At 40.2% G+C, this 26,626-nt stretch overlaps 1 protein-coding gene and 1 long non-coding RNA gene across 3 annotated transcripts in view; one reads left to right on the forward strand and one right to left on the reverse strand.

Annotated features, from left to right (window-relative positions):
* nol4lb (nucleolar protein 4-like b) overlaps positions 1-26,626 on the forward strand; it is a 94,255-nt gene that overhangs the window by 37,765 nt on the left and 29,864 nt on the right. For both annotated transcript variants that reach the window (XM_047807621.1, XM_047807622.1), the window contains exon 5: positions 5,636-5,783. In XM_047807621.1, coding sequence (XP_047663577.1) covers positions 5,636-5,783 — 148 coding nt within the window. The remainder of the gene's footprint in view (positions 1-5,635; positions 5,784-26,626) is intronic.
* Positions 1-26,626, reverse strand: part of LOC125140105 — a 76,321-nt gene that overhangs the window by 30,562 nt on the left and 19,133 nt on the right. The window lies entirely within an intron of this gene.

Raw genomic sequence — 26,626 nt, forward strand, 5'->3', positions numbered from 1 at the left:
CCCTCTGGTCCGATTCCTCCTTCTCACTTTTCCTTTTGTTCAGTTCTGCAGGACAAGCGGCTGTGTATAGAATAACATGCGGCGGCGGTAATTGAGTGCAGAGATTTGGTTTCAGGACTGCACGGGTGTGCTCTGTGTGAGGTAACTGACAGCAATGTAGTTACAGGGATGGGACAGCAGGCAGAAATAGCTGCAGCACCTCTCCTGCTATAATCAATGAAGGTCACGGTCATTGATTAAGACCTGTCTTCATGTAATAAAATGCTTTTTACTTTTATACTTATTTCACGAAGTCTGGGATTGAAAGCATGTTAGAATATCACAAGCACAGGGTGAAATGACTCTACAGGTTTCGTGCCATATTTGCAACTACGCCAATGTTCCAAGTTCGCCCAAGTTAATAGACACCGCAGCTCTGCGTATAAGACACTGCCAGTGTTTTCCCCTTTTCTCAGCTGGTTTTCCTATAGGATCAATACTCTTTAGTGGAAGCTCACAGTCTGCACCATGTTAATCCTCACTAGGCTTGACCGCATGTGTGTTTGTATTCACACCGAATCTTGATCGAGTAATGTCTCCCATATCAATACTTCACCTTTCTGTCTGAAATGATACAGTTTGGCTGTTGCTTTACCTGCTAGCTATTGATTCTCTCAAATGGAGAGGGGAAAAAAAGAGCAAAACAGAAAAGGACTAGCTTTTTATCTGTCAGAATGGAGAGAGTGCCTCAAGTGCCTCAGTCATGGAGTTTGAGAGATGGCCAAAACCATCAGCATTATATAGACATATTATTGTGATTTATTTATTTGTTTGTTTGTTTGTTTGTTTGTTTGTTTGTTTGTTTATTTATTTGCAAGACTGACTCCATTACCTTATTACACCACCATTGTGTGTTTTGTTTACTACATTTGTTTGCGCTTAGTGCTTTCAGTTCAATTGTTGTATTTAAATTTTTTTTTTTAAGTTACATTGCAATCTATCCTTGAAACATTCCTGTCAGATTTTTCTTCTTGTTCGCAGTTTGTTTCAAGCTTTGTTCTTGGACTGTTTCCATGGTAGCCAATTAGCAGACTCTGGTTACCCCTATTTTTAGAGAAGTGTCTAAGTCCCAGCAGTCTCTGTAGACTATATGTGAATAAGAGTGAGATTATGGAGGAGTAGAGACCAGAGAGAGAGAGAGGGGAAAAAAAACATAAGGGCGATACATAAAAAGAGGTGAAATGGTGTATGAGGGGTGGACGGAGGGTCAAACTACTTGTTAATATTTACAAAACTGTAAGACTATATTGCCCTTTTGAAGATTTCTATTAAGCTTCTATTTTTATTTTTGCATCCTCTAGGCAGAAGATGTTATAACAAGTGCCAAAAACCTACTTGCCTAGCATCAAACCACACAATGTTGAATGTATTTATTGAGAAACCATTATTGATTTTACAGTGTAAGTTTATAATGCACTCTGTATACACCACTTATCAGGTTTAATTGTACTCGCCAATAGGTTTCTTTTAGACTTTAAGCCTAAGCAAATCTGATCGAGGGAGAGAGACGGTACGCATGAGGGAGAAAGAGAAGAGCAGCCAAGTTTGAGATATGAGAGGAGGAGCAGACAGGAAGAGTTAGCTCGCTAACTAGATTAACTTCAAAATGGCCATGCCACGGATCCGGCTTCTGCCCTGAAAGCTTCCTCAGTGACACCAGACAGTTCTGCCTGTCGCCACATCGCACTTTTGGCCACTGTTGGGCAAAAAAAAAACTTTTCCAGACTCCATCATTTTTGTTTGGATAAATATACATTAATAGTCGTTTCTCATGTTTTCATGGGTTATTATTATTATTATTATTATTATTATTATTATTATTATTATTATTATAGACTTCTACCATATAGCTCTGACAAATATTTCAATGTTGAATCAATTGCGTTTGTACCTATTGGTTCTCTACTGGACGTTCACCTCAATTAATGAAGTTATTAATCATTAATGATTATTTCTGGTCCCTCACTGCACTGTAGTGACAGCAGCTCATTATGCAAGTAATGTTAATCTGCTAAAAGGTGCAATCTACAGAAGACAGGAATTTATTGAGAGCTAAATATTTATTTAGGCTGGGTGGAGAACCGCTCCCAAGGTCGTCCACTCTACATTTTGTCTTCCTCATACTGGTGCCGTTTGGTACACGCACAAAGAAAAACCTCCATGAATCCGAAGGCTACGCATTCCCATTCCCTCCAATCAAGAGAACATTGCACAAAAGAGGCCAGTGGGTACAATACTGCCTCAATAAAACATCTTCTCCGTAAATCTTGTTGATGAAAGGAGAGAGCCTGAGACTGTTTTACGACCGAGCGGAGTGGCCATGGGCCAAAGCCCTCGCCCCTGTTTTCATACAGACAGCAGTTCATCGGTGGAGCAGGCGGAGCAAGAGGAGCATCATCTACATAGAGATGAGTGGCATGCATTAGCAAGGTCATTAATAAACAATACAACTAATAAAAGGTTGGCAGGATTAAGTAACAGGGATGAGAGGAGATGAAACATTAGGGACATAGACTCTAGATTAGATAACCAGAATAGCTCTAAATTGGATCATCTTTACTTTACAGATCAGAGCTGAAGTAGTTAAATGCAGTTTTGTAATCATAAGGTGTTTAGAGATGAAACTAAACTTCTGTAATATTGGCTCTGGTAACATTATGCATGTTCCTGATGAATTTGTTGAGGGAAAGAAATTATTTTGGTGTTGAATCTCTTGTTCCTAAAGTGAGCAGTGCTCATCCCTGAACCCTCTCACGTCAGGCGGATTTCTTGACACAATGATGACCTCGGTGGATGACCCTGACAGATCTTTTCTTCTGGCTGACTCCTCAGACTGAGCATTTATGTTCAGTTGTTTAAGATAAGGCAGTATTGGCATAGTCGAGGTGGCCTGATCGAGAAGAACGCTAAGCCCAGAGCAGGTTCAATGGCGCTTGTCTCCTCAAACTCACCATGCATCCTTAATGCAGACAAGTTGCAATTGAAACGTTACCTAATCAGGGCTGCTGGCAGGGGATGTGTGTTGACTGGCAGGTCTGAGGGGATGCCAATCTGATTAAACAGATCGGTCACAGAGTTGTCAGGTCCCCCGCTTTTAATGGCGGGCATTAGCAGATGCGCATGTTGCACGCTGCCCTTGCCTCACACTTACACACAGGCCTAATGTTAGAACAAATTAATTCATCTGGTCACACAGCTGGCTTGAGTTCTCCCTCATAGCATAGTCAGTCCATAGAAACAGCTTTATTTTCAGGTGTTATTAACACAAGCCAAAGCTATTAGAATTTCTTCTCCATTCTTTTCCCTCACGGAATGTTTGTCTCTATATATTTGAGCGCACCGGCGGCCTTGTTTCTTATGGCCTATTCAGACTGACCACGTCTTGTCTCTGTCTGTTAAGATTCTCCCTCTAGAATTTTGTCTGTTATTGTTTGTCTGTGCCCTTGCTGGACAAAATAGATGCATTTTGACTAGTGATGGTTGGATGCCATGAACTGAACTATTCAGTGCACATGGATATATCGCATTAATGATACTACTTTTACAAGTGAACAATTTTACAATGTGTTTAGGTAAGACACCGTGGCAATAGTGGTAAGAATATAAATAACAACAATAATGAAACCCATTTCAGTAAGTTATGTATAATTGAGATCAGTAATGATTATTCTGAATATTGTCAGATCTGGGTAGAGCTATATGAAGTTATACGGCAGTGAATAAAGCCTTAGTACTATTTAGTGATGTTTATCATGTGCTACTGATGAAATTTTAATAGATGCATTAAATGTTCTTGCTCATCCTTTAACATGAACTAACCATTATTCAATCAGAACAACGTGCTTTATTCATTATAACCTCTGCATTGGTTCATATCACCTAAGGCGAGATGGTCGACTCTTATTGGAACGTGTTACCAGATAAAAAGGAAGCATGCTGAAATTCTTCATATACAATGCAGATATTCAGTAGATGAGATCTGTTTAGGAAGCATTTTGTGCTAATCTCTTATTGTCGTCCTAAGTCCCTGAAATGTCTCCTGTGTAATATTGTATATTGGATTAAGAGCGAGTAAATTAAGATGAGAGAGAGAGAGAGAGAAGACTGAATAATCAAGAGAGGATTGTACATGGAGGAAATGAAATGTATAAAAACAACAACAACAAAAAAACTTAAAAGACAGAAAGTAACAATGTTTTTTTCATTTCTTAAAAATGCTGGTGCACTTTGGACCTTATTACTGAGAGTGCTGCGCTTCCAAGTCTTGTTCATTTCACAATCCTCAAAAAAAAAAAAAAAAGAGTTGAACACACACACACACACACACACACACACACACACACTCTCACAAAGACATTTTTCATATTCGTATTTATCAGCAGCATATCTGATCTTGACTGGAGCTTTCTGTGGAAGTAATTCAGGCACCATTCACCATCTACCATCTCAGGATATAGAATAGAAATGCATTCAGTCTACTTGCATAGTGCGTCACAAAAAGGTCATACTGCGCTTCAACCTTTTTTCTTGATCTCTCTTTCATATGCGCTGCCCTCATAATCACATCATGCAGCATGCAGCTGAAGCCAAGCCCTATAGCCTTGTAGTGGTGTGTGTGTGTGTGTGTGTGTGTGTGTGTGTGTGTGTGTGCGTGCGCATCTTTTCCTTAATGACCACCTGTTGAGACTCTTGCCGTAGATGTGTGCAATCGGATTGGGATCTTTATAGGACTTAAAAGGAACAAACGTTACAGGAGCAGGTGGTTTTCACTTTCATGTGGGTGGGAGTGAATGACTATATATGAAGCTCGCAGGACAGAAGGAAGACCATGTGGATATACATTGGAGCATAGTCAATGGCATTTGTGATGCGCTTTCTGTGTTTCTTCCCTAATAAATCATATAAAGAATATGGAATTTATGCCTGTTTTGCAGGTTTCAATTTTCATCAGTGAATTGTAATGCTTCATGTGAAAGTAGGCACTCGGGGCTTATCTGTATTTTTTTTTTTGATAAGTTCCAAAAAACAATAATGGTTAATAAACGTTTATACCTTCTAAGTACACACTGACACCAATGGTGACATCATCATTGGTGACGTGGATGTGCTACTTCAGGTTGTTGGCTTATCGAACAGAAGCTTGCGGGTTCGAATTCCAGGTCCATCCAAGCTGTCCCCCAGTGCACGGCCCTTAATCCTCTATTGCTCAGTTGTATAAAATATAAGTCGCTCTGGATAAGAAAATCTGCCAAATGCCATACATGCAAATGTAAAGTAACGTCAAACCCGTTTCAAAGGTCTGAGATTTGAAGGTTGTCCGCTAAAATTCTGCATTTATCCGAGCAGAGGTAAAAATGTCTCACGCTGAAATTAAACATTATTGTGACTAATTTTATATCAGACGTGCTGCTGATAGAATTTATTTTGTTTATAAATATAACCAACTATGCGGATGCAGGTGAGTACAGACAGAAAGGTGTTTACTGAACGCTACTGTGTAGAAACGCTTACAAACTTGTGTCCATTTCCATCAGTTTTCTCTCCCTCTCAAAACATTCTCATCCATTCTGCATTTCTCTCTCTTCCTGTTCTCTAGGATGAGAGTTCAGTGAGCAGTGAGGAGTTTGATATGAGCGACCCCACATGGATTTCAACTGAGCACCACAGCGCACACTCAGACCTGAACCCAGCCACGAACATAGAGAGAATGCTCAGCCCCCAAAACACACACAAAGAAGACGATGGTAAGAGCAGCGATGTCCTCGCTCATGCACACTTTCATTCCTTAACGCGTTCCTTCTTCCTTATCTTGCTTGGTTTCACTTTCTTTGTCAGTTCTACTTGGTCTCATCTCAATCTTGATAGAAACTACCTGACCCCTTATGGAGAAGAAAGAAGTAATGACCTCTGAGATGAAAGCCAATAAAGCAGTATGCCAAAGCATGATGCTTTTGTCACGTACACTCGCAGAATCTCTCTCTCTCTCTCTCACACACACACACACACACACACACTGTGAGCATGAGAGCCAAGGTGTGGTGCGAGTGAATCGATTTTGATCAAACACGTTCCCCCTCTCTGCTTCCGGTTCACAGTTCCAGCAGGTTCAGTACATATGAGAATAGCAGGGAAGAGAAGTGGGAAGAAGCCAGGGAAGGGTGAGGTGAAGTGGGAAGATTATTCAGACAGTGCTGCAGGGAGATTCCAGGCTGAGAGTGACTGATATCCACAGAGAATAAAGAAGCCAACCTCCTCATAACACTCATCTTCTGATGCTTGATATCTTCTAACCCTTCTGTTCTTAGCAGAAACACAGACATCAGTTTCTTGGAGACGGCATCTTTCAGAGTATAAGTGACGAGCCCTTTGTTCTTTAACATGTCTCTTTATTTCTCCAGTGATCAGACGAACAAGCCTATCTGCTCCTTATAGATTCAAATATTAATCGAAACAGATGTCTAAAGTGAGGTGTGTCTGTGTGTGTGTACTGTAGACACTATAGACCTGTTATATATATATATATAACAGCATTCTTTTTTGGTATAAGGCAGATTGGTCTGTTTTTTCATGTCATGACAGCAAAGCAAATCAAACATTATTGACCTCTCTTTGGCCAACACAACCAATCAGAAATATTCAGTTTAAACACTTTTATTGTCTCAATACAAAACAAAATGTATATTAATCAGTACAGTATAATAAAGGTGACCCAGTGACCTAAATCTTTGCATTTAATGACTCCAACTCCAAGAGCCTAATTAGACACTCAATTAGTGTTGTAAAGGCAAACTCAGTGGCTAAATTTGTTAAGTTAAATAGACCCTGCTAGTATCAGTTGACAAATACATGTGCTACAAGTGCTTAATTAGAGTGATCAATATCCAGGCCTTTTCCAATTAAATATGCATCATTTCAAATTGAATTAAATCTTGAAACACGTTTCTCACTACTATCTCCTCATTCACTAAAGTTAAAAAAAAAAAAAAAACATCTACCAAAACCTCTATTAAGGACAGACTTATCGGACATGCAGCCCAAAAAAACCTCTGTCTTAATTATGTTACGGGATTGTGGAGGCAGCAGGCTAAGAAGTCTGAGATATGAGCTTTCCAGCAGGTCTGGACGCTCATTCAGTGAGATATGAGTAATAAATTTCTAACGGAAGCTGATCAGGGTGAATCCTTGTAAGCGGCTCAAACCACCTCAACTAGCAACTTCTGATTCGAAGGGGCAGCAAAGCCACTCTGCAGCATATATGATATATAAATGATAAATGACATTGCTTCTTTCTCTTTCTTGACTCACATACAATAAGCAGATACTGTAGTATTGTCAGGGATCCACCAGCCACACCTTCACTTGACCCACCTATCACTCCAAGCAGCTCTCCTACCTACTGTACTAATGTTCTACACCAGGCACTCATCAGCCTCCAGGCTATATAACCTCCCTTCCCCCGAATGTTGATGAACATTGCTTTACTACCCAAGCTACGTACATGTTTAGTTTGGTTTTCATAGTTTACGGGACTCTGTTTAGTTCTCTGAACTTTCTCTGGTCATAGCATTCACCAGGTTTTGCTAAACCTTGAGCTTAGCTCTGGTTTGCCGTTTTCTGCATTTGCCCTTTGTTTCTTCATTAAACATCGTGAATTGCACTTCGGTTTCCAGCACGTTCTTCCGCCTGACAAGTGTTTACGTTCAGGAAAGCGAAGTCTTAATGTTTAGTTTAGTTAATGAAAAGTTCTGAAATCCTTATTAAACTGTTTGTTTGTTTGTTTTTTTTAAAAATAATTTTTGGCTGGTAAAATCCAGAAATTAACACAAAATGTGGGATTTAATGTTGCAATATTATTTAAAAAATAGTGTTTTCATAATAATTTAAATAGTTATGGGTGTTTTTGTCAGAGGTGGTTAGAGTATCAAAAATGGTTTCTCAAGTAAAAGTATTATTGCTAAGAGAAAAATCAGTAAAAGTCTGAGAATATACTGAATGTAAATAAATGTAGGTGCATCTGATTTAAGCTCGTGTTTCAAGAGTTCATTTATTGACCACGCGCTTGGCTGCTAAAACTGTAGTCCCACACACGTACAGTAGTTTAACACTGGTTAACGGAACATATTTAATACTTCACACAGACAAAGCACTTAAAACGATCGTTTCCTCAAAAAACAGTAACATTTCTATTTTGTTGTTTTCAACCCCACCAAACACTACAAGCAAACCAAACTTGTTGGCTCTTTGCTTGTTGGTGCCATTGCATCACCGTATTACACAGGGGCGGTTCTAGGATATCATCTTTAGGGGGGCTTAGCCCTCAGTGAGAATTTAAAACAAAGAGTTTTATATTATATATATTATATGACTAAGTTATGGTATTATTTAAAATGGCAGAAGTGGACACCAAAATGTTATGCATGATGCAATGATGCCAGTCTTGAATCAAATCAGTTCATTGTACGTGTGCATTCTCTACAAAGTGTGTCCAAAGAATGCAGTTATTTTATTAAAAATAAAGTATTGAATGGATTGTTTGCATTAATATTTTGTTTGTGCCATCAACTCTGGTAATAAGAATAGTGAAATTTCACTGCTTTTGGTTGCCGTCTTTGTGTCTTTCCGCCGATTAAAGGCAGACAGCTGATGATGCACTATTGAAAGACTACAACGCACGTGCGTAAAAGCAAAGTAAAAAAAATTGCTCTTGGATCAAACTGAAAAATAATTTTCTTTCCTATACGACATGTCCTGCATTTTAACGTAATTTTTATTGTTTGTTAATGAAAGTAAAAATTATACTTTTAGTTATAATGTGGCTGAGATCACAGACAGGGGGCTGAAGCCACCCTAAAAAAGGCCTAGAACCGCCCCTGGTATTACATAAAAGAAAATATGGGGGCTTTCAACACGCATTTTAAACAACTAGCTTTAGCTTTTGTCACTACATTTCATAGTATATTTATATGTCTGCATAGCCAAGAAATGGCAACCAGGGTTGTGCTTGAACACCTCAGTTTGACATTTGTGGCTGTTTATCATTATTATTATTAGTAATTAGTAGTAATAATGGCAGTATTTCAATGGCAGTATTAATCATATCAATAGTCTTCAAATTCTGTATGAACGCGTAGTTATCTGGGCTTAAACATGGAGGGAAGTAGTGCCAGCACATTTCTACTTTAAGATGTCTACTCTAATAAGACATTCTCTGCTCCATTATTATCTGCCAATATTTCCATTAAATTCCTCCAACTGAGCCTGGATCCTACGGTGTGCGTGCTGCTTGTTCACCAAATCAAATTAACAATCTTTACATCATGTATTAAGCACAGTTGTGATGTGCTAAGGGAAGGCAGAGATGATCTCACTTGAGTATGTGTTAATAGCCATCAAGGATCTGCTTTTAGCTGCTTTCACTTCATGGTCAATTGTAACTTCTGTTCAGCAGGCGCTTTAGTGCTAGCGCTGTTGTTCTTAAGCCTGAAGGAAACAGTCTATTGTTTAAGCGATGTTGGTTTTCCTCGGATTTTATCGCCGCAAGTCATCGTAATATGAAGTCGCAGGTAGAAGTTCCTACTACTGGTTACCATAGTAATAACACATTATCAGTGGGTTGCACAGCTAGCATTCCAAATCAGTTTTCTTGCAGCTAAAATGAGACATTCTGGGGGATGAGTGTTGGTATATAATATGTACCAGTGTATATCAGCTCTACTGTCTTTGCACTCTTTGGACATATTCGCATGGACTACATTTTCCCAACTCCCTAGACAAGCACACATCTATTCGCCAAAGGTCATGGGCGCTCATGGTGTCAGACGTCCACCAGCTCAGATTGAAAATGTATGGTCTCTGGTCATTTTGTCACCATGAGTCTCAGTATGTGTGAAGAGCTCAGCAGAACGTAAATTAGTGCCACGTTCAGTGACATTTATAAGTATTTTGTGAGCTATATCTGTGATTTAAAAAAAACAAAAAAAAACCAAACAAAACATAGCAAACACTAGTTTTTCAGTCAAAGCCCTTGACTACAAATACTGATCATCATAGCAGCACAATTATATCCCAAATTAAATTATATTAATAAATTACAAGTCATTACTTTACTTCTGTGTAAAGTACTGATTAGGTTTTGATTAAGTAAAGTAGGAACCAACCATGTATGTTAGAAGGCATATATAGCGACTTCAAGCTTCTCTCTGTGGTTCTCCATTATCTCAAATACACAGTTATTATCTAACAGATCTGCACTTCGCTCTTAGTAACCAAATGGATTATATCTAGGTTCCAGAGAGTAAAGCAAGAGTTGTCTTTAACCACTCAGACGAGGGGCCTCTCATGTGAACTGATCTTTTGAGGATGTCTGCCTCTGGAATTGACGTACAGAGCAATCAGTTATGAGTGACAGCTACACCTGGCATAGTGCACTCAGTTATCAAAGGAAAAAACCCTATTCAAACTGGACCAGATTCACTTTGAGGGAAATCTTGAATCTCTATGATTTCAGTCCCATCCGAATCTGCCGTGTTAGTTGTTTTGACAGATGCGCATTTGTTTGTAAAGATTATACCGGTAAAAATAACTCGAGTTGATGTATTGCATACGTATTGACATATTGCTACATTTTCTGTCATATCCTGTGGGGAAAATATTTATTGTGATTTTTCTTCTTCTAATCAGTATAAAAATGCTCCAGGGGTTACTCTTTCTGTCGTCTCCCCAGAAGCCAAACCATATTGATGCTTGTTGGGTTTTAGGTATGTTGTGGCTTGTAGATGTTGTGGTCATGTGACCTGCTACGACAAAGCCTCATTGCAGCTTCGAATGCTTGTGACAAAAGTCATAAGCATCATTAATCATGCCTAATTATTACAGATGTTCTTGGTGACAATACTTAACAGACAAAGCAACCATCCTCGATATCAAAACCACTGACAGTTGAAGTGAATAACGTTATCTCGTGTCTGACATCTGTGTCAAAGGGTGAGATTTATTAGACCGCAAGTGCAATGTCAGTTTGCGCAGTTGACATGTTGAAAGCAGAAGAAAGGGTCAAGTGTAAGGGGCCGAGCCGTTTTACTGCTAGTGGCTGATCCGTGTACATCCGGATATCTTATTGTGTCAGAAAGAAGAGTGAATGGATAAGCGGTAGCTGTCCTAGCTCTTCTGTAGTTCTCAATGACTCTTTTAAGAGTAACGCAAACACCTTGCGGCACATATCCTGACCCCAGAGAAAAATATCAGTGAAATATTAGTGTTTAATTTTGTGCCCAAACTGTGAAGACTGACACTGAGGATTTGTCTGGTGAGGCTTTGTATGCAATACTAATGCTGCTTCCCCCACACCACAATCCTATACGTCCAGGGAAAGAGAGACCGAAGAGCAGGAGAGAGAGAGACAGGGAAAAAGGAGGGGGAGGGAGAGGGTATTGGCAGATGGAGTGGAGGAGGAAGGGTGGAGGAGAATCTATAGGAAATATCGCTTTCTGCAGAGGGTAAAGAAGGACTCAGATGAGCTTATATACATTATATACATTAAATACATTCTAATATGCATTGAGCAAGAATCACTGTAACAGCTCGTGGTGAATTACCAGCTTGCTGGAACAATTTGCTTGTTGATTTTGTTTAATGATGATATTGTTTAAAATTGCTAGTTCAGTGAACCTCATTAATTCCATTGCGCCTCTAGGTACTAAGGTCTAAGCAGATATAATCAAGCACAATTAAAGTCTGTAATCTTTGAACGGGAAATATGAATATGATCTGCATTAACCGGGGCTAAAAGTATTAATTAACTGTGGTCTGTGAGCACACGGTCAAGGAACAATGGAGCATATTAATGAATATCAGTTTATTGAGTATATGAATGGAAATGTCTAGCAGTATTCCAGCGTGATCCCGAAGTCGCTCCAAGTGTCGGGCGGTGCGAGGCAAAACGGCGTCAATCAATGCAGGCTGTTTGTCTTATTGTTCAGTTTTGGGGGAGGATTGAACAACACACACAGACACATGGATCCTACCAGTCTTTAACTATCAGGTTATAGCAGCACAGGGTACGCACCATGCTGCAAATGCACAGCACTCCCCCTCAGGGGTCCCTCTATTTGAATTCCTAACAGCACTCATGTGGAGTTGTTTATTTTATTGTGAATATGGGAATATTGCGTTGAGTTGTTTTTACAACTGAATATGCTTTTGATTGTCACGTTTCTAGAAGATCAGAGGCGCAGAGTTTGCATGTCCGATTAAATATACCGCCCTAAGGTGTGGTTGGAAAAAAAAAAAAAAACGCAGGCAATTACTCAAATCTTTTCAGGGTTAGTAAATCACCAAAGAATTCATCTGTTTGTCAAATTTTCCACCCACTGTTTTCTTATTCTCACAGGAACACTCAGAATACAAATTAATCAATTTGCATATTAATAATAATCTTGATTTCAGTCACTAGGGAAAATGTAAAAATCGCATGACTGGTCAAGAATTAGGTGCCTTTTTCTCTGAAAGAAATCACATGCTCCACATTCCAAAATGAGAATTGAATTTTATAGACAAAAAATTACCAAAATGTAGAACTCTAATGAACAAACCAGAGATGAGATTAGCGGAAACTCTTAATGATTATATAATGCTTACCAACCAGCTGTTACAATTTCGCATAGATTTAAAGGTACATTTAATGTAATTAGCTAATAAACCTCAATTGGTTCACGTAAACAGACCATAATATCAGCTGATGATCGAGCTGACAGAAAGCTTTTCTCCATCACGGTACCCCAAGTGATGCAGCTTGAAGATGTCTCATAAACAGTCATCATGTACATTCACTTTCTACTAGAACGGCAACTACCTGCTTATTTGTGCAAAGACCTGAATCTTCAGCTTTCCGTGAGGCCAGTGTCCTCATATTTCTGTTTTTGGCCGACAGGCGTAGAAGCCTGTGAGCTCTTCAGCTGTCCGTGTGTCTCAAGCATATTCAGCATGTAGTGGATCCTAAGATGCTTTTCTGCTCACTACGGTTGTAAAGAGTGGATGTATGATTTACTGTAGCCTTTCTGAGACCTTTCAGCCCACACTACTGCATGCTCACTGGATTTTTTTTTCTGTCCATGCCATTGTGTGCACCCTCTATAGACTGCTTGAAAAGTTTCATGGATATCAGGAATGTGTAAACCAGCCTGTTTGGCGACAGTCACAGAGAGCCATTATTTTATGTTTTATTTTTTTGCCCTTGCTGATGTTTGATGTGAACATTAACTGAAGCTCTTGACTTGTATCTGCATGACTTGTTTATGCACTTTATTACTGCTACACGGTTGGCTGCTTAGGAAAGTGCCTGAATGAGCAGGTACACAGGTGTTCTAAATAAAGTGGGAGGGTGAGGGTTTTGAGCGTTGTAAGCTACTCGCTAAACATGTATTCTGTTACACCTGATGCATAGCTTTAGATATTAGATTGAATGACCTTTTTCTGAAACCTGGGTGGATTAGTTTTAACCCCATAGGCGGTTAGGTGACCTCCAAGTGACCTTGAGAGATGCAGCGGTCACTTTCTTTTTTTTTTTTTTAAAAAAAGGTATGTTCCTTCATGTACGCAAGGTGAGTGAGTGTGCTTAGAGAAAGAGAGAGAGAGAAAATGAATATGGTGATGGTGAGGGTAAAGCAGGCAGTGAAAAAATAACACCATTATTTTGAAAAGCATCCCAATGGACCAAAGAAATGGAGGTTGAGTGTAAAAGTGAATAATTACACTAGGTACTTAGTTCATACTCTGCACATAAAGCATGGGCATACTTCAGGCTAATAAACACCTAGGAATGCACCGTTTGCTGTCAACAACAGTCATTAAACACCTCACTGACTGTACATGCATGTTATTGAGGGTGCTCTGGTTAGTTTTTATTGAATACATTTGCCTTTCATATCAGTCACTATTTTCCTGCAGTAAAGCATGCAGTCCACCACACAGCAATCAAGAAGAACCACAGGCATTTATAGGCTTATGCTATCTGCAGTGAGTGTATGCATCAAGGTAGGCTGAGAGCAGTGTTTGATGTTCTGTAATAGCTCTTCCAGCTGCATAATGACAGGTGTCTGATTGTTTCCTTGCTAGAGGAAATGTATAACATTAGAGATACATGTGCTTTTAAGAGCAGGCTTTCACAGACGTCTCCGGGCCGAACATTTTATCCTTCTATCCTCCCATTCTGTCTTCAAACACGCTCAGAGCTGTGAGGGACGTCGTGCTCCACTATTCTTCTAGTATTATTAGGCTTTACTGAAATCTTTTAGAATGCAGGCAAACAGTTCCAACACGCCGAACAGCTTCACCAGCAGCAGTGAAAGGCAACGTGTGGCACAATGCAGTAGTGAGCATGTCGGGAGGCGAGGCAAGTGAACGTTGGCCCGCTCGTTCCGGCTGAAAGCTTTGCAATCCTTTTTGAATAGAGGGGCAGAACCTTCTTCTGTGACTGCTTATTACTCATTCTAAAGTGGGTCCTGCAAGGAGTGCTGCTTCAGATAAATAGCTGACAAACTAAATGAACATAAAGGCTTTGCACAAATGTGTACAGTATGCCGATGTTAATCACCTCGGATATTTCTCACAACAGTCTAAATGGGACTGAATGTACAGTACAGTACAGAGGAGCTGATAACATGCAGACCTATTACTGTTGCTTTTGAACTGCAGGAACAAAGTTATTTTTGGTGCACTGCTGCATCCACAACTGCCAACAGATGACATCCCACAGCTCCAGAAAACAAATCACAAACCCTGTACACAAAGCAGCTTAGAAAACTACAGACTGACTGCCAGCCAATGGAAGGGATCCGGCCGGTTTGAGTGACAGGTGCGTAAGGTGGAGACTCATTAATATTTTCAGGTTGCTGCCTCTGGTTTCAGCAGGTCACAGATTCTTATCTTCTCCTGTTGGATTTATCTTCTAATGAGAGTAACTTAAACCCAGAGTGTTTTGGGCATCTTCAGTCGGTCACTAAGGTTCTTTTGATATACTGACACAGTGAAGATTCCCACACCCTTATGATCAACACAGAGATCCAACTGTTTTATTCCAAAAAACACTTTATATCATTAAATTGTGCAACCCAATTAAATAGCTAATCATTTGCATTTACAACCAAAATAATATTACACTACCAAAATATTTATTTATTTATTTATTTTTAAAAGACTTGATGGCAGCTATAAAGCTATAGCATTAATTCTTAATGGCCCTATACAATCTATGCTAGAATCCATGTCTTATATTACATAAAACTAATAAATAATAACTAATGCCTAATGTGTACTATGTACCTGCACTAAATTTCTCCACATTCTGTTTTTTGTTTTCATTTATGTGAGCTAATTATATGTATGTTGATATTATATAGATGGGGGGGTATATAGATATATAGTGTGTGTTCATGTGTATACATGGATGCATACACTCACCTGTCCACTTTATTAGGAACACTTGTGCACATGTTCATGCCGTGATCAAATCAGTCAATCATGTGGCAGCAGTTCAGTGCAAAGTCAGTGCAGATGCAGGTCAAGAGCTTCAGCGAATCTTCACATCAAACATCAGAATACACGTCATCTCAGTAACTTTGGTTTTTTTGTTTTGTTTTATTTTTTTTACATAAGCTTGAGAACTATATTGAGCTGTATAATGTGAGACAGTGTCTGTCGATATTGGTGATTGTTTTAGACAAGACGTGCATGTAGGAAATGAATTTGAGCTGACTGAAGCAGCTTGACTATCTAATATGTTTCCTACTATCCTATGGCATAAACACACACTTAAGGCTGTATTCTAACACCGAATGTTCTCCCATCTATCACAATGTGTTTGATAATGTGACGGTTAATGTTTTCACTTGATCCATCATGTATTACAAAAGTGGAATTGGTGGTTCAGATATCTTTTGTTTTTTGCTCCATTGGCTTAATTTTCAGAATATCACCCACGGATCTATGGAACACTGTGTGTCAATATAGTGCAGATACATAGGAGCCATACAGACCAGCAGAAATAGCTTGCTTTACTTCTATATTTAGTGATGTTTATTCGAAGCTGTTCAATAGTGGAAGGCAAACCTAAAAAAAATTGGTCCTATTTAGGTATGAAATCACAAGGATTTTTGAATAGTTAAATTCTGATAAAGACCACTGGACACAGCATTCAAGCATTGGTCATTTTTTCTTTTTCTTTTTTTTTTATGGAAGTGGCACAATCATTTTTAAGCATATGGGACTGTGATAATCTGAGCACTAGCTGCTAGCCCGAGAACTCGGCAAGTGTCTCCAGTTTCCCAGATCCCACCCAGTTTGTTAGCACTTGACTAGAGCAGTGAGGGAATTCATGTGGAACAGATGGCTATTCTGCAGTCTGTACTGCAGTTGGAATGGTTTTGCATCTTGCATCTTAAGTGTTGTAGCTTGAACAAGTTCCCATAGACACTAAAGAGCATGCGGGGGAGAAAGGAGAGGCGGAGGATGATAATCATGTGATAACCTAATGGAAATACTATTAAAAATGCAGAGCCATTAACATATGACATTTCCCAGTGTGCATTCTATTTGATTGTGAGTATGTTTGCTAAGTTATTGTAGGGAGTGTACAGCGGGGGAGAGAGAGGGAGAGAGAGAGAGAGCAAGACAGGAGATGAAAAGATAAATCATAAGAGAGCAAGAGAAAAGAGAAACAAATAAATGGGCTGCCATTTTCTTCTCCTTTAATAGCAGTTAGACAACCCCCTGATCCTTTTCTTTTTTTTCTATTTTTTTTTTTATTTGCTATCTCCTATTTTTAGTCACTTTCATCTGCTACCAATAATGGAGTAATGTATCTGTTAATGACGCTTATTAGCGAATAAATATTCTCAATCAGTCTGTAGTCAGTTAGGCTGGTTTGGAGTAATTGTGTGTTTGTGTGTGTGTTCAGAGGTGTGCTGCTGGTGTTGGGTCCTTGAGAAGATGGTTTCCACTGAGTCAGGGCCAATGGCTGCTTAATTATTAACTGCCACCCCTCCACGCCACCCTCAAATAAGAAGAGCCTGAATTAATTATTATACACATGGGCTCACTTGCTTGACAGATAGCTAACAATTTGTTTTGTTCACAGGAATGGTGGCCTGCTGTGATTTAGCGCATGCTTCTGTGAGTGTGTTTATCATTGTGTGTGTCTCTGTGTGCATGCAATTAGACAGCCAGGTCCTGCTTACTGCTAATGAGGTGTGTTTGTATGTGTACAGTCTACGGGAGTGTAAGCACCCAGGTGTGTATCCCAAGCTGTGAACTCACTGTTCACGTCCTCTGGAACTTGCTAAAGTCTTCCCAGAACTCTATCCTGTGTAAGTGAGTAAAACTGGGTGGGTATGTAGCTTTGTGTGCAATACCACACCAAGCAGAGGCCCTGCTTTCTTTTCTTCTTTTTTTTTTTTTGATTGTTTTATGAGGAGTTGGTTGGGTGTGTTTCAGAAAAACCGAGTAAAGGTCGAGCCATAAAACCTCCAAAATGCCCCTGAAATTTGGACTCCCTGCTATCGGATCCTTAGGATTTACCGAGAAATTAAGAGGACCTGTGAAAGAGCCATGATAAGATAACCTACTGTAAAAGGGGAATTGTTTGCTCTTTGAATTAGCCTTGACATTCTTCACCGAACAAAAAAATCAATAAACAGTAAATTCTTGAGCAAACACTTCAGCAAATACAGGCCAGCAGCTGTAAGGATTTTGGTGAAAATACTCGCCTGTATCGTGCGCTGACGGCACATTTTCTGCCTTAATATCAGTTTACTCTGAATTTGTGGTCCAGTGGTGAAGCAGGGTGACTGTTCAGGTGTATATGAGAAAACGTGAGCGGCTGGACATGAGTTTGACCCACACAGTAACCTGGCTGTTAGTGACACCTTCACCTCTGAGCAAGCACGGATGTGAAGTGGGCAGTTAACCCGCTGATAAAGCACTGAGCCCTGCTCCAACCTCTTTAGTCCACTTCACCATAACCAGGCCATGACATCTACCTTTCAGATCTGCATTCGACCGGGATTTGGTCGAGCAGCTCGTCCATTTTCTGTATTTACTCCCTTGCTTCCTTAGGTATTGTTCATAGTTTCCACTGACCTGATTTGTTTGATGCCTTGAGCACTAGTGATGGTGAATATTAGTAGAATTATCAGTACTTTTTATAATGTTTGCTGTAGGGTTGCAGTTTTTTTGTTTCAAGCATCATTGTTTTAGAATTGAGTTTAAAGGATTAAAATCTAGTTAAGTAACAGCAAGGCCTCTTGCTTTTAGTACTGTATAAGCATCGACATGAGGGCCCATTGGTCTGTGTGCTTACAAACACACACTGGTGCAAGTGCTTTGTGTGCGATTGTAGGTCTACCCATCCCATCCCACCCCTTATCCTCGGAGGAGATTAAGGAGTTCAGTGCTTCAGAGAAATGAGATCAGATTGAGCTTTACCCAAGATTCTACTCACACACACACACGCACACACGTATACACACACACACACACACACACACACACACACACACACACGCACACACACACATAAGCAGACTTCAGCTTTGGTGTGTTGCCTCAGCATGTCTCAGTACTACATTAGGGCCAGGTCTTCTTGATTGCAGCAGTACTGCAGTGATCCACTTCAGTATCCACTGCGTTTAAAGATTTTTGCATTTACAGAATCTACCAGCAGCTATTCAAAAAAAGAGCATCATAGAAACAAGCTCTATTATTTTGGTTTGAATGATTTAGGAAGTCTTGTGCGGTGTATATGGGCTTTTATGTTTCAAATTTCAAACGAACCCAGTCTTGAGAAGAGAAATACTCCCAATAGAGATAAAAGAAATTGACAGCAAGAACCCAAGGCCTCCTCAACACTCTAGTATTTATTGCCTGGTAGAATTCTGTGACCCTGAGACTGCTAGCTGCTTGTCTTTTTTTCCCCCCTCTTTCCTCTCTCCTGTTTATATCATCAGTAGCCTTGTGGAAGAAGTTGTTTTAAGTCTCAGGTTTTATACAGCAAGGAGCGTTTATGGCTATTGTATAGATTCTGGTTCTTCACTGCCATTTGCAGATCTCAAGGCTTCAAAATGAATTCATACAGTGTCTAGAGAAAGTATTCACTGCCCAGGGATTATTTCTTTTTGCTGTATTTTAACATCTAATATTAGAATGTTAGAACGAAATTGAAGAAATGAAGTATTTAAATGTATTATTTAACAAAGTAAAGGTCTCAATGGGAAAGTATTCACCCGTCTTTCTTTTAGTGATCTAAACTGGGACTTTTTTAAAAGCTCAAATGAACATTTTAAATCCGTTTGCGTTCAGTTGTATGCTCATATAAAGAGCTCTGACTTTGGGAGGTCTCAGCTAAAATGGAGAATTAGATCAGTCCTGCTGTCATGAAGGACACAGAACTGTCTTTGAGATGCTACGAAGTTGTTTGGAGAAAAACAGATCCATTTAACAAAACACAAATTGTCGGAGGAGTGTCCAGGAGTCCAGCTACAACACTGAGGGGGTTGCAGAGATCACTGGCTGAAATAAGAGAACCGGTGCAGACATCAACATTACTTCAGCTCTTCACAGATCCGGCCTCTGAGGGAGTGGCCAGGAGGAAGCTATTTCTGAGAAAGCCCATGCTAGAAAGTCTGAGAGCTTTTGGAAAAAGATTTTGTGGTCTGGGAAACTAAAACTGAGCCATTTAGTCTGAAGCCCAGGCACAGTGTTGGAGCAAACCAAATCCAGTGCAACACAGTGTAACATCACTCCTGTGACTGAGCAGTCTGGTGCTACAGTAGCATCGTGTTCTAGGGCTACTTTTCCTCAGGAGAACCCAGAAAGCTTGTCATTACAGGAAGCACAGATGTAGACAGATATACTGTACAGTATGCAACAAAAAAAACCTGTTCTAGTCTGAGATGTTTGTCTTTGAGGGCGAAAATCTATTTTGTACAATAAATGAACCAAAGCACAGGGTTGAAATAAAAATATAAAGATATCTGACAAAAAGGTTTGTGTTTTAGAATTGCTGAAGACTTTTTAGGCTTGACATTGAAAACTGAACTCTGCTGTCCACCCACATTCTCCAGCTTGGGAGAAATTTGAGTGCAAGAAATATATGAATGTAAGAAAGCAGCAAAAGGCACAAAATTCATAGTGACATCTGAAACAATTCAAATCTGTCATTGCTGTGAAAACACTGTTCACACTGAGGGGGTGAATACTTATTAATTCATTCTGCGGACGTTTCAATATTTTATTAAATTATTATTATTATTATTTTTTTCAAGTTACTTGAAAAGGATTAGGGGAAAAAAACCAGTAATTATCGGAGGTGAATACTTACTTGGAAGCACTATACACACTTTTTTGGTTTTAATAACGCTTCTATCGGATCAGTAGAGCTACGGTTTGCCTTTATAACTATAGAATAGAAGCCTTTATTTTGTCAGAAATTCTTTCTTCACCCTATCCCTAACTTTGTAGGTTTGGGTCAGAGCTCAGGGTCAGACACAGTATAGCACTCTTGGAGCAGAGAGGGTTAAGGGCCTTGCTCAAGCGCCCAGCAATGGCAGCTTGACAGTGCTGGGTCTTGAACCTTGATCTTCCAATCAACAACCCAGAGTCTTAACTACTTGAGCCAGCACTGCCCCATAGACACCTAGCGATTCTCACAATCTTAGTGAAGTATCTCATAATAAGAGCTTCCACAATTTAACTACTTCATCACCAGATCAGTTATTCCCACTAGTTACTCCTTATCAGAGTCTCAGTTCCACAGCATCCACTCGATCCAGCGGAAATCTCTCAGCAAAAGAATTGTGCAGTATTCAGCCAAGCATCTTCAGCCGCCAAATCACAACTGGGTCTCCTGAGTTTTTGAGATGCTAGTGCTTTTCTGACCTTACCATATGACATGCTTACATTTGCCAGCATATGTTGTCATAGGTACTAACTGCTGATAACAGATGGCGCTTGCCACGCTGGCTGACAGACCCCAATTGGTGAACAAATCACATTTATGTTGTCCAACTGATGAGTAAATGTCAGCCGTGTGTTGTCTTTGTTTCATTGTGCGACGGATTCTATGACCCATGTCCAGGGGTGTTGAAGCTTATCCTCAACCGACCGGTGCTAGTGCAGGTTTTCATTCCAATCAAGCCGAAGCCACACCTGATTCCACCTGTTTAATCAGTTGAACAGTTGACTTAGGAGTGGCTTCTGCTCGGATGGAATGAAAACCTGCATTCACACCAGCCTTTTGGGGATAAGATTGGACACTCCTGCCTGTCTCTGTCCTCTGTTCAATCTTGCATGAGTGTGACCTTGACGGCTCTGTGGTTATATCTCACAGCGCCGATAGTTACTCACCGCTGTCGTAGACTTGTGCTTTCACATACTCTTTGCAGAAAAAAAAAATCTTTTGGTTTGACACTCTGAGTGAGCCGGGACATGATCCATACTGACCCCGCTTTGAAATCTGTAATTATTTGGCATGCAGAAAACCCCTCATGATGAACTGCAACATCATCGTTCAAAATGATTAAAAACCTGCTGGTGTTTTTCATCAGCTCAGACTGTGGTGAATATGATGAATCAGTCTATACATTCAGATCTTCAGGAGGTGAGGAGGTGTGTGGCTGCTTCAGGTGATGAGGTTTTTACTCATTCAGCGCCGCACTGAATCATTAAAAGTGCTTTCGAGTAGCTGCAATGCTACAGATGCTCATCAGAAAACTTGTTTCAGATGAAGACAAAAAGGCACTGGAGCCTCACACACATCAGCATGGCATGGATGTCACTGCACAGTATTTTTAGCCCAATGTCAGCAACTTTGGAAGATCAGCCCCCCCCCCCCCCCCCTCCATGCCCATATACATCTCAGGCAGCAGTTAGTCTCCGTGATTGAGCTTTAAATGGTAAGCAGCAAATGGAATCAAATTTGAGTTTGCATAAATTGTAATTACAGGCTCCTCTGTCTATAGGAAAATGGTTATAACTTCTGTGAAATGAATAGCTGTATGAATCCGACTCACTACACTGAATCATCGACTTCAGAGCCATCCAAATTTAAATGGACCAAAGAGTTTGGAGAGATCAGACATTACTGTTCAGTTAGTACAGTTAATGCTGCTTTAGTCATCTCTGTGGATTTGTGAACTTTTTGGTTGTCATTTTGCACTCATGCAAGGAATCTGGCCGTTCCCTATATACTGTAGGACCCAGAGCATAGGTTATGGCAAATATGTGCTTCAAAAAATTTAAATGTCTTTTTTTTTTTTAATGTGATTTAATGTGACATTGTTCCCAAATTGTACAGTGTAAACCCAGCTTTCTCTCCATATAAATATATTCTATTCTTAAATGTGGAATGAGCTCGCTCTCTCTTTCTCACACACACGCACGCACACACACACACACACACACACACACACACACACACACACACACACACACACAAAGACGCACACACACAAAGACGCACACTATTGTGGCCTATGCCAGTTTGCATGCATGTGTAGGTGGAAGTTATTTAGTAATGCAAATATTAATTAAACTGAAGTGCTTATTCCTAAAACCATGAATGGTTCTTCAGTTTGTCACTGAGGTACAAGCTGCACATCCAGGCGCTGGTGAAATAATAAAAAATTCCACTATACTTAAAAAAAAAAATTCTATGACTCCTCAAACACATCAAGGACATGCAGGAGATATTTAGATCATAATGGAACGCTACATCTAGTCGTTATTCTGTAAGGAAACTGCTTCCGGTCTGAGAGAGGTGAACATTAAGCTTCATAGAGCACTGGCATATAATATACTCATTTATTTAAAATACTGCTGGAAAGTAGACACCCCCTGGATTTCCTGATTTGGGTGAGGTAAGAGGATATGGAAACACAGAAGAAATATCCCGAAACAGATACGTCCACACATACAGCCTTTCTTCTCCCTCCATCAAGTGGCCTTGCCAGTAAGTAAGTTTTTTTTTTCTTTTTCTTTCTCTTCTCCGCAGGTTTTTATTAACCAGTGTACCTGTGTATGAATAGAATCCATCTGCTGTCTGGCTAATACAAATCTAAGGCCTTCACTGGCTGCAGTTTTATAGCCACTCATAAAGAGTTTATACTAAGTGATGGATGGAGGATAAGCCGCAGTAACGCCACTACGAGCATGCTGAAGGTAATGGAGCATACGGAGCCAAAATAACGGCCGTATACAGTTTTCCCAACCGCACCGTCATCCCTGCTCTCTCTCTCACTTTTTAGACGCTTCTTGATAACTGCGTGTTCACCAGAAACACTCCGCTTTAATACGTGTCCCCAATTGGATAGTCACGCTGCCGTGTGAGGCCTTTGTGCAGATCTGTAAACCATTTAAGGCAGAAAAGTTAAACGTATACGGCTTTATATTACGGGGGATTTTAGGGTGTAATCTTCTTCGCTCAAAAACGAGAGAGTCATTGTAATCTCTAGCTCCTATACGTGCATCCACACCCAAGCACATGCGTACCCTCCTCCACCATTACAATTCATTAAAAGTGGAGACTGTTAGCCATCAGAGACAGACAGAGTAGAGGGAAGGCTTTGGATGGTCAGGATCATATATAGAGATTTAGTCTCTTTCTGACCGTCACTCTCTCTTTCTCTCTATTTCTCTTGACCCTCCTCCCTCCCACTGCCTCCTCCTTCTCCCTTTCTCTTTCTTCTTCAGAGCTATATCCATAACCAACTGCACCCCTCCTCCTCTTCCTCCTCCTTATCTCTTCCCATCTTCCTCCGTCCTCCTCCTACAAATCCCCATCAGCCCTACTCTCTCCACCCCCCACACTCCTGTACTGCTGGTACAATTTTTGCCCCATGGTGACAGACCTCCAGATAGTGACACACACACACACACACACACACACACTACGTTGTTCATATATTTAGTAACAGATGGTGGACAGAGACCGGTTTTAATGCTTCAGAAGACATTCAGCATGTGCGTATTTTTGCGTACCTGTATTTAATTATATGCAGTGTTAAAAGCAGGCAGGTTACATATGGTGTCCTTACCTGGCCGGGCACACATCATTTTGTGCTATTATTTTATTAAATAAACTAATAAAGGATTCATTTGGATCATTTGGAGTCCTTCAGGAAGCTCAGTGTACCGCACACACGGTCACAGAAGTCTGCAGATACACGGCTGGACCGTGGCTGATGGAGTGGGTGAAAGTGGCACAGGCTGCGCTGCCTCCTCCTCCAGGTTCCCGTCTCTGCTCGTTCATCCTCCGAGAGAGGAAGAGCTCAGTGCCGCCGGGTGCGTCTGCCCTCCCTTGTGAACCCAACGCTACGTGGGCTGTTTCTACTGTACGCTGCTCAGACTCACACGCGGCTGCTACGAGGCAGAACTCAGACAGGTTATCCACAAGGCCCGGTTGATGTGTATATGAGTTTGTGTGTATATATGCATGCATAAGAAAAAGAGAGACAATTTTAGAGAAAGCCGACTGCAGACAAGTGCAGCTAGAGAATTTGCATTAGGTTAAGAACAAAGAGGTCAAAGAGGAAACCGTAGAACTTAAACAAAGTAAATAAAACTTCTGTTAAAATTACCACTTCAGAATACTTCAGCATTTTAACTCCGTTTCTATCAAACACAGCTGTAGTGTATTTTAGGCCCCGGACTAGGAGTATAAATCAGTTTCAGTTTAAATTAAAAACAGTCAGGCCCTAAAAACAGGGACATTTATTTATCTATCTATTTATTTATTTTTATTTGAGCTGTGCCTCTCAGATGTAAAAATGCCAGCACTGTCAACATGATCTGTGAATTGTGGCTGTGACCGTTCTGACTCGTGTCAGTCAGTTACTGAGAATGCTGAAAGTGGCCATGGTTAGTCCTTCAAGCTTCAAATCTAACCATTTCGACTGGCATGAATTCTTTTCTTCTTCTTTTTTTTTTTTTTTTTTTTTAAGCGTACAGTGCCACTACACTAGCCAGGAACCTCTTGCTTTCTGTAAAGCAAAACAAACAAAAGCAAGAAACCTGTTCACTGAAAACTCTCTTGAATTAAAAGTCTAAGAGTTTTGTTTGTGTGGTAAATAAACATGTTTTCTTTGTGTGTTCGGTGTGTGGACTTCGGGTTTTAACTAGGGCACACCGGTTTCCTCCTATAAGATGTGTGTTGTAGGCTGATTGGCACCTCTAAATTGTCCGAAATGTATAAATGGTTGTCTTTGTGTGTAAGCAGATTCAGTAACTATTTCCCTGTAATGTTTGTAGCACTGAATTCACATACTAAATGATTGTTCACACTATTCCATCATAAGGATTGTGTCCGTTTTTTTTCCCTTAGGTACGAGAAAGACCGTTTCAGTTCTGCGGTAAAATCACATACACTACAGATGCAGAAAAAAGACAGCAGTATTTTTTATTTATTTTTAGCATTCTACCTTTTCAGTGTATAATATATTTAATTAATTTTCCCCTTTACTTCTTATTTCAAAGTTTCTTTTTACTCAGCCACTTGTTATCACTGTTGGTCTGTCACCAGTAGAGTGTGAAGGCTAGCACATGCTTTCTCCTGCGTGTGAATCCACCCACCATATAAGTGCTGCCCACACAACATCATGTGGCTTCTTATTATGCTTGGAGGTATGTTCTATACTGCCTGATTGTTTCTGGGTGACTTTGTAACCTTTGGACTTAGTACTTTAATATGAGCATCTGCAAGTTAGCATCCTTCCTACCAGCTGGATAAAAATAAAAAAAATATGTATCCAGAGTCCGAGATTGTTAACGGGGACCTCAGGGTCTGCTGGGGTCAAATGCACCTCAAATTTTTATTTATTTAATTTTTTTAAAAGAGAATTAAAAAGCATTTTGCGAAAAGAACACCCCCCCCCCCTTTTAATTCTTTATATATACATGTCCAGTACTTTCTTTTCTCCTTGAGGGGAAAACGAGGAGTAAAATGAAGAGTGTATATATGGTTGTCTTTGAGCATTGTCTGCAGGCATGAGAGAGACAGCGGAGGGAGGAGGGGAGGCACAGAGCCTCTCTCAAGGCCATGGAGGGGGAGTGAAACAAAATGCACCATTACAGATCCAATGTATCACTCGACTAAGCTGCGCAGAGAAAAAGCGAGGACGAGTGGGGGGTAAGGGAGAGGACGAAGCGGTGGTCTGTATGAAATTGGCAAGAGAATGGCAGAAGGACAAGCGCAAAGTGCATTTTAAGCATGAACAGAGTAGAGAGAGAGAGGGAACAAGTGCGCAGGGGAGAAGAGTAAAGGGACATTTAATAAAAAAAGAATTAATCTTGTTACAAGCTTGGCCCATGTGTGTAGTTGTTGGTGTGTCTTCATTCACGTGTGTGTAGTAAGAGGGAAGGAGGTTGAATATTAAGCATAATGAAAAACCTAATGACATTCTTTCGAGTGGCACAGAGGCAGAATGTCAGTGACCCAGATTGAGATACCTTTCTGCTGAATCTTTTATGGGAAACAAAAATTGGATCAAATTTAATTTAGTGACGTGGGTGGAGGGACTGAGCGTGAAGCCTGGAGTGTATG

The sequence above is a fragment of the Tachysurus fulvidraco genome, chromosome 23 (assembly GCF_022655615.1).
Source record: "Tachysurus fulvidraco isolate hzauxx_2018 chromosome 23, HZAU_PFXX_2.0, whole genome shotgun sequence".
NCBI classification, from domain to species: domain Eukaryota; kingdom Metazoa; phylum Chordata; class Actinopteri; order Siluriformes; family Bagridae; genus Tachysurus; species Tachysurus fulvidraco.